Source organism: Gobio gobio (genome assembly GCF_949357685.1).
Source record: "Gobio gobio genome assembly, chromosome: 1".
Classification (NCBI taxonomy): Eukaryota; Metazoa; Chordata; class Actinopteri; order Cypriniformes; family Gobionidae; genus Gobio; species Gobio gobio.
In genome coordinates this window covers 34,930,907-34,944,627 of record NC_137097.1, presented here as the reverse complement: position 1 = coordinate 34,944,627, position 13,721 = coordinate 34,930,907, and the positions used below count along the sequence as shown (strand labels likewise).

General features: G+C 36.9%; 1 protein-coding gene across 3 annotated transcripts in view; it reads left to right on the top strand.

The window, feature by feature from the left end:
* Positions 1 to 8,660, top strand: part of LOC307136312 (uncharacterized protein) — a 53,789-nt gene extending 45,129 nt beyond the window's left edge. For 2 of the 3 annotated variants that reach the window (XM_079833215.1, XM_079833214.1), the window contains one exon: positions 6,289 to 7,084. In XM_079833215.1, coding sequence (XP_079689341.1) covers positions 6,289 to 6,301 — 13 coding nt within the window. In that variant the 3' untranslated portion in view covers positions 6,302 to 7,084. Of the gene's footprint in view, positions 1 to 6,288; positions 7,085 to 7,273 lie in introns of those variants that run through there. The other variant, XM_079833213.1, reaches the window with a different exon arrangement.
* The last annotated feature ends 5,061 nt before the right edge of the window (positions 8,661 to 13,721 follow it).

Here is a 13,721-nt window from a genome sequence, read left to right as displayed (position 1 = left end):
CTGTTCTGTGCGAACAGACCCGAGAAGAACAGGAAAAATACCGCAAAATTGCAGAATCTGGAGAGACGCTGAGCCTCGCGATCTACTCGCGCCGCCATCTTGGCCATCCAATTTACTTCCATCCATTCCAAAAAAAATGTCATAAATAAAAGGTCATGCAGTGAATTGATCCATACCAGGTACATATCAGGGTGAGGCAAAATTTAAATTAAGAATAGTCCCCCTTTTTATTAATGAGAGTGCATTTGACACACCACACAGAACGTTGAGCTGAAATTCAACAGAGTTTCCACACTTTTGAATAAATTACACAATTGATTTAGACTTTTTATTCCCTGATATGTAGAATGTTTTCCTACTGATTAGACACATTTATATAAACTAAATGCTGTCAAAGTAATAAACAGCCATCAAAACTTTACGCTTTTTCAGTGATTTACTCCTTAGCTATGTTTCCATCCACCTATTTTAATGCGCATTTTGGGATACCACATACAAAAAATGCTGGATGGAAATGCCAAGATACACATAAATCCTAAAAATGCGCTTTAAAAGCGTATGTACGCTTAAGTATGTACTTTAAAAAAAAAATTTAAGTATCCAAAAAGACACATGCCATATGCACATAAACTAAGATGGCAATGTTTGCTGAATTAATCCCTCTACAGAGGATGTGATTGGATAACTGGACTAACCAGCGGACCAATCTCATCGCAGCATCTCAAATGTTGGTTTGGTCGTTCTGAAACGCCTGAGCCAAAGTTTGTCATCAGAATGATTTGGTTTAATTCCCTCCCAGAAGCGTCTCACGCGATTGCGTTCACAAACACAGCTGTGTTTATTGCATGTCATCTGCACTCACAACCCCTTAATGATGGAGGAAAAAAGAGCCGCAGTTTCTTCCAATTTCCCAGGAAGTGACAATTTTGTTCTCTTCAACACATTGGGATTGAAACACTGCTTTATTCGCAAATGTTTTATGCGATTATTGAAATAGTTGAAATTTCGCAACTTTGGATGGAAACATAGCTAGTGATTTTGTTTTTGTTTTTTTACGCAAATCATGATGTTTGTGGGCATTTAATTTTAGAAAATATTTACATATTAATAAATTTAATTCCATGTCCTTAAAGATGTAATCGCCGGGGATGTTTTGACGCCGGGGAAATACATAAAGCAAATTTGCCTGTGAACGCTTTATATAAATCCAATATAGATGGGTCTAAATCCGGTTGATCACTTCTATCAATGTGTGTATATATATATATATATATATCTATATCGTCATAACGTCCAGCCCTATAGTTTTTGTCTTTGTTTATTTGAAAAACATCCAATTATGCAGAATATAAGATTTATTTAATTGATGAGTTGTCAATACAATATATAACAATACAATTTATAGGCTATGATTTTACCCCAAAATTCAGCATATTGAGACAAAACAATAACTGCAAATCTGTCTGGAGTTCAGTTGTTTCTGTGAAATGCAGCGATCCATTTGTTTGCGGCGTAAACCGCTGTCACTCCAGCCGACGGTGATGTCACGCGTATACCCTCTATTATTGAGTCATGTAGGAGCCGCGGCGTGTCATAATTTTCTGCTGATCAAGTAATTCATAGATAATCACATGCTTCATTGTAGTAATAATAGATTCCCAGTCAGAGGTATATTTAGAAGAGATTTACTGTACCTTAAACAAATAACAGATTATACTATTCAAAGTAGACCAAAGGGAGGCGAGAAGTGCCGAAAATACTTCTTTAGCAAAGTGAAATCATACTGAAATAGCTCTAGGATACTTCCTGACTTGTGTAGACTTCCTGTCTGCATGTCTTTTGCATGTGTTTTTGTACCGTTCTTGAGATCTGTATTGGATAGAATGGCACATTCAGAAAATCTTAAAGGGACATTTTAAAAAATGGTTTGTACCCTGAGGTGTTTCATGACCATTTGTCCAGCCTCTCTCTGATCCTTTGAAATAAACTGTGTTTCTGGCAGCATTGATGTGTAAATGTGGGCAGTCATGTGTTGACTGGACCGTTTTTCATTGAACACCAGGCTCCTTTATCTCAAAAGATCAAGGACAATTGATTCCTCGTGATATGACGCCTTTGTGGGTCACGGCAGCACATGCTTCAAATCGTTTGGATTTGCCGTAATAAACTAAATTTGTCTAATCAACTAAATATGATTGCATGAAAACAAATGTGTTTGCCAGGACACTTTACTAACACGACTACAAGCGTGTCTCCTGAATGTTTCCACCGCCTCCAACTGCTGCACGACTAACACGCTCTGCCAAACCTTAACCAGTAACATCACAACACCAGAGCTGCCAACGGTGAGTGACATGCTCCTTCATCGATTCATCTCTCATAACAGTCTTTTTGATTTTCACTGAAATCAACGGCTCGTCACAGAAGCGGTAGAGCTTAAAGGTACACTATGTAACTTTTGTCCCTCTAGCGGTTAAAATGACCCATGCGTTTTGCAGAAGAATGTTGTTTTAGTTGTTCTTTGGCTGTGTGTGAATGTGCGGATGAATATGATTATCCTATTACCAGTCAAGATTGAAAGGATCTCAAGCTGACTAGCTTTACCCATTAATAGACACGCTACTTCCTTAAAAATAAATTCCTGCACAGCGCAACAATAACCCATAATGATCTTCACAATAGATTATGCTTTACAATGAACTCTGTTCGAGAGCTACATATGGCCATGTATATGTTCAATAAAATACCTTACTCACCTGTTGCGTCGCTTTTCCAACATTTCAAATCCTTCAGTTCTCACCATCTCCAAAAAGCCAAGCCAGTGTTGATTCTTGTTTTATTACGGCTCTGTCGCATTCTCGCTTTGCCAGCAGACTCTACTTTGTTTTTGGCGTTTGTTTAAAACGGGTGATTCCCCAGAGGTTTGGATATTTAGCAGCTCCATATCAACCTTTCTCACTCGTTGTGAAAACTAGCCTCTGCCACTCCAACACCATACAAGCAACTTTTCTCTATTTACGAATATATGGAGAGACGCACGTGCGAGTGACGCATGTACGCAATTTCCTGCAAAAACCGTCACGCTCGGTCTAAAATGTAAACAAGTCTAATAGGTTTACCATAGTGAATCAGACACAACTTGTTTTGGAAGAAGGATTGATGATGTATTGACTCCTTATTTAAATTGTTAAAGGGGTCATGAACTGGATTTTTTTATTATTTGATAATGTTACCTGGGGTGCACTTTATAATGTTAATATATAAAATTGTCACAATTGAGAATTAAATGGCTATTTTCTATCCTGGTTTGACTGCTCTGTTTGTCTGCTGTGAGACTTTAGTGTAAACGCCCACTGCTGTGATTGGCTGATATCTTTGCATATGAAATAAGTGGAACCACCTTGAATACTTTTACTGCGTTTTTACAATTACAGCTTGACCACTTCATTGATTTGAAAGGAGCGTTTTTTGATTGTTTTCTATATAATTTAAGGCAGCAGCTATTTACACTAAGTGCAAATAGCATATTTTCTTAACAATATATGCTATTTACACTGTGTGAATAGAGTATATCGCTATTTTCACAGTGAAAATAGCAGCATTTTCTTAGCGATGCTATTTGCACTAAGTGAAAATAGTGATATTCTATTTAGACCATGTAAAAGTAGCAGTTCTTTGTAATGTGTGTACGTAGTAATTAGATGCTATTTATACTTTATTTTTGTAGATACAAACTATTTGCACCTCCGTATTGTTGTACATTAACAGGATGCAACAATAACAGTGTAAATGATTATATTTATTAAAATTATTAAATGGATGTCACCTTAATGGGACAATAAAAGCCCTCCCGACATCTACCCCTAACCATACCCAATAAATAGCCTACTTTTATTATTAAACATTTTGTTAGGCACTTTATTTCCACTTTTAGAACATTTTCTTCATTTTTTATTGAAAGTAAATGCCTTTCCGATGTGATATGTGACGGGAAAAGGGAGAAGATCGAGCTTGGCAGAAATCCGATGGCTCAGAAAGGCCTCCATTGGCACAATGCACTTTACACTCTCAAGACCCATAAAAGCTACTAAAGACGTCGTTACAAAGTCCATCTCACTACAGTGGTTGTACAATAACTTTATGAAGCGACGAGAATTAGTTTTTGTGCTAAAACCTAAATAACGACTTATATAGTGATGAGCGATTTCAAAAAACAGCATCATGAAGCTTCGAAGCGTTATGAATCAGCGAGTCGATTCATGATTCGGATTGCGTGTCAAACTGCTGAAATACGTGACTTTGGCGATCCAAACCGCTGAATCGACTCACTGATTCATAACGCTTTGAAGCTTCATGATGCTGTTTTTTGAAATCGGTCAACAAACCGGGAAACTGCTTTGCGCAGTCTTTTGCTGTTATTTTTGTTAGCAAATGGGAATTTGCGTGCTTCATCATGGTTTCACCTGTATCTATGATTTCACCACGGGGTTTGCAGCTTTTCGATGACGTTCACGTCGAGTTATTACGTCACTTCAAAACGTTCCCATGGCAATAGAGGGAAATGGCGGCTCTTGTGTGACATAAACAAACATTTTTCAACTTTCTGCTAATATATATGACTTTTGCAACGAAAATGCGGGCATTATGAAATCATGCTAGCCCCACATATTTTGTACGTGGAAATAGGCAATTTACGCTGCGAAAGTGCGGCGTATTTGAAAAAATGCAGCCCCCGCATAAATATGCAGACTTTGGCTGATTATGCATTAAATCATGCGATTGCATAATCACGTTTTTTTCCGGAGGGACTGATTAGGATCCTTTGGAAGGTAATGTTATTGATCCTGTGACGTTCTTTCCTCGTTCTCGCGTTGATGTAGACGTAGACGTTGATCATCTTCTGCTAAGTGGCCTTTTTATGATATCACTATATCATAATTCCACGCTTTTTTTAAATTTTTTAGATCCTGTCGTTTTCTGGCCTTGGTTTCAATAAAAGCTGTTTTTGAAATAACAAGGGAGTTTTGGGTTTTAAAACTTACAGGATATCTTTAAAGTAAGCTTCTTAACTGTCAAAAGATCACGGAAAATTTTAATTCTCAGTTCATCCTCTTTAATTTTGAACATAAGTTACATAGTGTACCTTTAAATATGATTACAAAGAAATTACAGACACTTCAGTGCAAGACACTACAGGCAAAATCATTTTCAGGCACTGCTTGCATAACATTATTGCTTCCATAACATGTCTTCATAACAGTGGAAACATTCATAATACACTTTTAAGTGTTTATTTTATCACACTTTATCTAAATCTTTAAATGGCGTTTTTTTTTTTTCTCCCTCCAACGCTGGGCCAGAAATCTCACTGTTATCCGTGTGTGGTTTTGTGCTCCAGGGTCACATTTATGTTCTGAAGGGTTTTTTTTTACAGAGGAGTTTGTTCATACATTTTTCATATATTGTAACATTTTAGTCCTAAAAACATGGTGATTTTTTTTTTTTATCTGACTGTATTTTCGGATTTATAGCATGATAAAATAAGAGCTCAAAAAAAAAAAAAAAAAACTGTAAAAACCTTTAATATGTCAACAAAATGGAAGAACTTTGAACCTGCATTTATCAATGACCAATGTCTGCTTTATTGTGCTGGACGTTTGTGCAAACTAGTGCATATTTAATTAGATAATGTTTCATAAGCTAAACATACCATTTTCAGAATGTAAAACAAATTACAATTGCCTTAATGTGTGATTAGTCAACCGGGGAAAGTATGGTGAAATATTTGTTACTATTTTTACCCTATTGACCTGAAGTGTCTTGCTAATTAATTTAGAGTCACTAGGGTTCAATGGGGTTCTATAAAGAACTCTGGGGTTCTTGACTCCATTTTAAAGAACCTTTTATGCAAAAAGATGCCTTTTAAGTCTTCAATGATGGCATAATACTCTCATGTTTAATGACTTTTTTTGTTGTTGTTGTGGTTTTTAGGTTTACAAGCTATTTAATTAATCAAATTTAATTAAAATTAAATATGAATTAAAACTAAAACCATAAAATGATGGGAACCTCTAAAGGGTTCTATATATGAAGCTAAGCATGACAGTTACTGGTTAGTGTGTGATGGTTCTGTTTTGACCTATAATTGTTTCTCTGAGGTTGTGCTAGTTTGAATTCATGCGCATGTGTTTGTACAGCATGTGGAGAACACCTCAAGAGGTTCATGTTTAATGGTTTACGAAGCTGTGGCTTTATGATACTGAATATCCTTGTATTTTTCTTTTTCAGAATTGCTGAGTAAGCAGAAGTCAAAGCGTGTGGAAAAGTGTGTCCCCTTGAGGACCGTTGTGGAGTGACTTCTTCATTGGACTGTCTCTGAAATGTGTTGTGATGGAAACGGCTTTTTTTTTTTTTTTTTTTTTTTCTGTACAGGCCACATTGCATTTCTGTCTGTGAATAGCAAGCTTCTTAAAGCAAATCACCAAAGAACAATAACATGATATGAATATATGTTCCTGCTCTTGTGAAATACCATCACGCCCCCTTGTGGACACACACACACACACACACACACACACACACACACACACACACACACACACACACACACACACACACACACACACACACACCGTTATGACCATCACAGGCTGATGGGAAATAATGTGCTCACACTGCAGTCAGACATCTGTATGATGAAATAGAAACCATATAGATTTTTTTTCGCTGTTGTTGGTAATGTTTACAAAAAAGAATAATAATAAAAGGTGAATCTCATTAAAAAAAAAAAACATTTTACTGTCCAGGTGACATTTCACCCCAGAATCAGAAGAGATTGGATCAATTATAATATTTTGCATAAGTAAAATAAAATAAAAATTTTAGAACTGTTTTTTGCATTATGAAAAAGTTCTTTTTACAGTAATATGTACAAGTATTACCATGTATGAATGCTTTTCTGCATTGTTGTAATGAGATTATGAGGCTATAATTTAGATTTTGCAGTAAAATGTGACTTTGACAGAGTTTTGTGCGATTACACCTTATGGCTTTTGTAATATCAATAAAGAGCCAAATGTGATTTAATGTTTGTTGTGGCATCATTTCTTCTGATGCGCTGTAACTCCAAACAAAAATATTATATAACCTAATGTTTCAAATGAATTTCCCTCAGTTAAGCCCTTTTTGAGCTGAGACTAAGCCTTGAGTGAATGATGATGACTGTAGATAGCTGTGTGTGATTGTTGTTTATGCTGTTGTGTTTGTGTCGTAGGGTTCAGCAGGAGCAGCTGGCTGCCATCTTCAAACTGCTCCGAGAAAACCAGGACGCGTTCGGAGAGATGACGGAGGGAGACATGGAGGATCAGCTCAAACTTTACTCTCTTTAGTCTGACCACACAGACACAGTTTCATATAGGGACAGAACATGGGCTTGTCACACCGCACTTTCCCCTGAGTTAACATCTGTAGCACTCGTGTTCTGTTTAAATTGACAATTTTATGCTTGGGGTCACAATGGGTGCTTGTTTCCGCCACAGAAAAAAGCATTTTAAAAGATCCCAGACAGCAACATAATGTCGGATCTGAGCCGACACTATGTTGCTGTCTGGGGAATTATGAGTTTTTCTCTCAGAATTGCGAGGTAAATTTGCAATTGCGAGTTATTAAGTCAGAATTCTGTGATATAAAGTCAGAATTGCGAGTTATAAAGTCAGAATTGAGAGATATAAAGTCAGAATTGCGAGTTGTAATGTCAGAATTGCGAGTTATAAAGTCAGAATTGAGAGATATAAAGTTAGAATTGCGAGTTGTAAAGTCAAAATTAAGAGTTATATAGTCCGAATTTGAGTTGAAATTCAGAATTGCGAGATGTAAAGTCAGAATTGCGAGATATAAAGTCAGAATTGCGAGTTGTAAAGTCAGAATTGCGAGTTGTAAAGTCAGAATTGCGAGTTGTAAAGTCAGAATTGCGAGTTGTAAAGTCAGAATTGCGATATATAAAGTCAGAATTGCAAGAAATAGTCAGAATGACAAGATATAAACTCGCAATTCTGACTTTTCTCACAATTAAGAATTTATATCTCACAATTCTGACTTTAACTCATAATTCAGATTTCTTTTTCTGAGAATTGTGAGATATAAACTTGTGTATAAAAACAATTACCTTTTTTTTATTTTATTCTGTGGCAGAAACAAGCTTCCATTGGGTCACAGACAGTTGTGTATACAAGTAATAATATGGGTTGAGTGTTAAATGGTGTTTAACTCTTGTAAAACTTGTCATTTGAAAAGGGGTTCACTTTCAACCAAAAAAAAGGATATTGTTAAAGTTCAGCTTGATCTCCTGACTTTATCGAAACAAGATCACTGTTTAAAACTCTTGCTGTATGATACCACTAACTTTTTACTCATATTTATTTCAGTGCATGAGTGGGAAATGTAAATAGTCTGCATTAGTAGGCCTATTGTTTTTTCTTTTGGTGGTGTTATGAATTAATGCTTCATAATAATTCAAAGCCATTATATAGAATGCAAATGGAATATTCAGAATATTTTACCATGTTGCATTTTCTAAGTAGATTATTATAACTTTTGTTTGTTTATATTTACTTGATGAAAAATATATATATATATTAAATAGTTTTTGTACTTTGTCAGTTATTGAGATTATATCGTATACATTTTTACACTGCAATGTTGGGGAAAGTTACTTTTAAAGTAGTGCATTACAATTTTGCATTACTCCTATACAAGCGTAAGGGATGCCATTGGGTTTGGTTCTGCACTAGTAGAAATGGTAGTGAGAGTTTCCAGTATAGAGAAACCTGAGAGTGAGAGAGAGAGAGGTTTTATTTTGGATTTTTATTTCTGCATGCATGAGGTTTTGCCTTTGTAGGTTTTTTAATCAACCACTCAAGAATAACAAACATGCAGCACTCCATATTGTGCAAAAAAACAAATCCGTCTCTCCACCTATAGACTGACCCACTGATACTTGTTCAGGCATGTCTTGACTTGTCTAGACTTGTTCAAGCATTAATGAAGTTATATACACTGAACAAAATTATAAACGCAACACTTTTGTTTTTCTAAGACTTTTTCTATGTACACAAAAGGCATATTTCTCTCAAATATTGTTGACAAATCTGTCTAAATCTGTGTTAGTGAGCACTTCTCCTTTGTCTGAGATTAGACAGCATGATTATTGCACAGGCCACAATAAAAGGTCACTCTAAAATGTGATAATTTTATAATTGTGTTATAAACTTTATAATTTTGTTCAGAGTGGATAGATACTTTTTATGGAAAGTAATGTGTTAAGTTACTTCTGAAGGGTCAGGTCAGATACCTGTGTCTCTTCTTTTATCCACCTATCCTTCACAATGTTTCTGTTTATTATTTCCATAACCTGAATAATCAAGGATAATCAAATTATGTATCTCTTTCTCTGCTTTCATATATTTCGTTTAAGGATAATTTGAATTTTGTGTTCACTGTAGTTTTTAATCCACTCTCCTCAGCTGCCTGTTCTGACCTCCAGCGGTTAAAACAGGCCCCGATGAGAGAATGGAGTTCAGTAGTCCTCCCTAGGGACACATGCAACTTACCCCCTTGACTTCCCTCAGGCCTATTTTAAAGCCCCTATTCTTTTGTTACATTCCTTTAAAGAAGAAAAGAATATCATGTATGTTTCTCTCTCTCGAAGGAGAGCGATTGCTGTATCTCTGTTTTGGTATTGTGTGTTCTTTTGATAAAGGTCAGGATCCACTGACACTGAGTGCGATACCTTAGTGCTTTTGTGTGTGTGCGTTGCATGATCTGTGCAGGCCCAATATTGAAGATGGACATTTTCTGCATACGACACCAGACTTGAAGACGCCTTTCTGACACCTCCGAGGTCAACAATGATCTAATTCTAGTGATGGGGCGACAACTAGTCTACCTAGTTTAGTGAAATGCTCTGCTATATATCCTTGTGTGGAAATTTATCGTGACTGTGGATTTTCTCTACCAATCAGAATCATTCCACATGGCAATAATGACGTGGTTAGACCTTGAAAACAGTATAACTGTTCAGAAATTGTATGTACGATAGGCAGAGGCGGGGAGACTGTTAGAGGGAGCGCGGCCTACAAACTCCTTGTGAGACTTGAAGCTGGCTTCTGCTGATGAAACTGCAAACTATTCTTCAGTACATTTTTCTTTAATTAATCTAACTCCTGTGACTTGGTCTTAATTTTTTCACTACTGGCCCTGGGTCCTAAGCTGTTACCCCAACACTTCTGTGTTACTTTTAATCTCCTGGGTTGGGTTTGCTTGTTTTTTTAATAACAAAAAAGTAAATTTTTTGGCAATTGTAAAGGCCCTTTCACACCAAAAGTGACATGAATAAGCCTCAGGCAGAAGAAAATACAAATTCACGCTTGTAGAGAAGAAGGTGCCGTTGAAAACAAACCATTCAGCTGTGCTGCCATTCTGGTAGTGATAGGAGAAACTAAGTGTTTCAAAGCTGTGAAGCAATTGCTCCGCAGCGTTGAAACGCTTAGTTTCTCCCAAAAGTGTTCGAAACAACACATGCTGGTGACCCCTGCTGGTCAGAACACTATGAATGCAACGTAAAATGCATAAAAACACCTTTTACAAACCCATTGCACATGTTTTATTGAAAGTAAAATCTATCAAATGCAATATCAAGTGTCTGTATGTGTTCTTTTATCAATTTTCAGGGCTTGTTTTGTTTTTTCCATGGATGGCTCAGCTAAACAGGCCAATAAGAGACTAAATAACTACTATTATTCTTTTTAATTATACTGATGTCTCATTAAAACATATACAAATGTGTAAAATTTATCATAGATTGGGTAAAACCCATAGAGACTTGTTCAATGGTTCTCAGTGACTCCTCATGATTCATGGGTTCACAGAGATCATCGCCTCCACCGGAGAACAATTTAAATTTTGAAGTTTCGAAACAGTTATGATGACGAAGCCTTTTTTAACTGATATCACGTGACTTTGGTAGTTTGATACTCGCTCTGAACCGCTGATTCAAAACAAAAGATTTGTAAATGCTTCGAAGCTTCATGAAGCAGAGTTTCAAAAGCGCCCGTCACTACATTCTTTATCACAGAAGAATAGGATGCAGGAGAAGAAGGTTCAACACTCTTACTTCAGCAATAAAAAAATTGTGTTGTTAACTTATTTTTGCTTATTGGTATGGTTTAATTGGATCATCAAAGGTCAGCAGCAAAGACGTTGCTTAATAAAGTGAGATTCAATACATAAAGTATATTCTTATTATTAAACATTTGAATTATTGCAGGTTTGCGTAATCTTTTTTATTCCTTTTGAGGAATACTGAAACTAAAATAACCATCATGTTTACACAGCTCACACAACACCTCTGCACCTCACTTAAAAGTAACAGTTACTTTACTCATTGCTTGAAAAAAGAAATCTGATTACAGAACTCGCGTTACCCCAACACTGCTCATAAATACACAGAATACCAGCCTCTGTCTAGGTAAAGAGGTCAGTAAGGGGTGACCCAGGGCCTTACTGGTTATTGCTTTACGACACCTATGACCAACTTCACCCCATAGTGATGGGCCTGGGTTCAACACAGGGAGTCTGGACAGCAAAGATAACAACACTAAACCCAGCTTGTTCTTTATTGTATAATTACAGTATAGCTACTAAAATAATTAAAGATTTAAGTAATCAAACCCAAATGGAAGCATGGGGATTATATAGAGACAACAATGCAGGGATTTCTCTAAAATATAAAATACATAATATTATATGGTCTAGCATTCACTGGAATTACTGTAAGGGGGAAGTAGCAAGGGTCAGGCTTGTTAACTGAAGCATTCTGGATTAAAGGGATAGTTTACCCAAAAATGAAAATTATCCCATAATTTACTCACCCTCAATCCATTCTAGGTGTATATGACATTCTTCTTTCAGATAAACACAATCAGAGTTATATTAAAAAAATGTCCTGGCTAATCCGCCTTCCATATTCAACTGAAAGTGTAACTCCTCTTGCTGTTCAAAACGCTTACACTACGTCCTACATCATCGTTGCGCCAGTTACACTTTCTGCGTAAGTTGAAAACGGAAGACGCTGGCAGAAGCTAAATATTTTACTTTATAAAGTTTTAAAAATGGGTATTTTTCTTAGACAAACCCATGGGTTTATTAACCCCCCGGACCTTGTGGAGTATTTTTTGTAATGGATGGATGCACTTTTTTGGGCTTCAAATTTTGGGCTGGCATTATAAAGATTAGAAGAGCCAGGACTTTTTTTTATATATAACTCTGATTGTATTCGTCTGAAAGAAGAATGTCATATATACATCTAGGATGGCTTGAGCGTGAGTAAATCATGGGCTAATTTTCATTTTTGGATGAACTATCCCTTTAACAGTGGCCGGTGTAAGATGTAACGAACTAAACATAGCATGTTTTAAAATATAAACCAACAGTATTTATTTTTATCGAAAATATGTTATTTACTGTAGCCTTTGTGATTCAAAATGCGAGTGTAAACAGAGTGGAGACAAAGGAAGAGTCACAAGTTCACACTTACAAATAATCAGATAGCGTAAAGTGTATTTGGTGTGCTTTCCGGGGGGAGGGCTCCGAGCTCGGTATGTGTCCCGAACTCAGAGTGCTCCTCCCACATCCATGGCTGGGATAGGAACCAGTCGAGAGTGAGGAGTCAGGGTGGCGGAGGGATGCAGAAAAAACTGTTGAGGAACGAAGGTGAGCCGGCTGTATATAGATATAGGTATATCTTCTATTGTACTGATTGGGTAGAACATGCTCCTCCCGAACTTTGTTAATAAAAGCATAATTTAACGGATCAGATGCCAGCGCTTGCAAAAGCCCCAGTGCCAATTATCTCCAAGGGCTTCCTCCCCCGCATACCCCCAATTTATGATACCCCTAGTTATGATGATGAGAATATTCAAACCCTTCTCACTCAGAGTCGTCAAATCCCGTCAGAGTTTCATAATGAAATTAACATATTTTTTTAACTTTCTAACATAAAAGCTGGAGACGTGGTGGAATAAATATGAAAAAAAAGGCTCTCGCAAAATGTTTATGTTCCCCTGAGAAACATTGTGTTCTTTATATTTATAGCAGACGCATTTATCCAAAATGATTTGCAGTGCACTTATTTACTTAATGTGCCTTGCTCATGGACACACTGGTGGTGGCAACTTCTGGGATCAAACCAGCAACCTTCTGCATATCAATTCAGTGGTTTAATCCACTAGACCACCATCTCTTGCAATCTGACACAACATTTCTCGGCGCCAAGTAAAACATGAGCATTGACAAATAATTTTTCCTCCCATCTAATTTTTTTCTTCTTCACCATGTCTCCTTTAGGGGCTCCATAGTTTTGTGCCACCGAAAGCGTAATATGGTTTAGTGCCCTTATCAAATCGTAAAAGGGTCTAGGAACACACCATTGGCAGGGCTTAATCCGAGGGGCGGGATAAACGGTTGTCTTTCAAATTCCCTCTGCACGCAATAGGATAGCGCTATAACCAACCAGAGTCAGTGGTGGGACAAAAATCACAAGCGGGTTGAGGCACCACTACACCACTGGCTGAGTCCCATGCGTTTTCCCACCAGCGGAGCTAGTTGATAGATTAAACTTTCGCCGTATCCGGTCGGCAAAACTCCGACCACATCTTCCTTTTTTA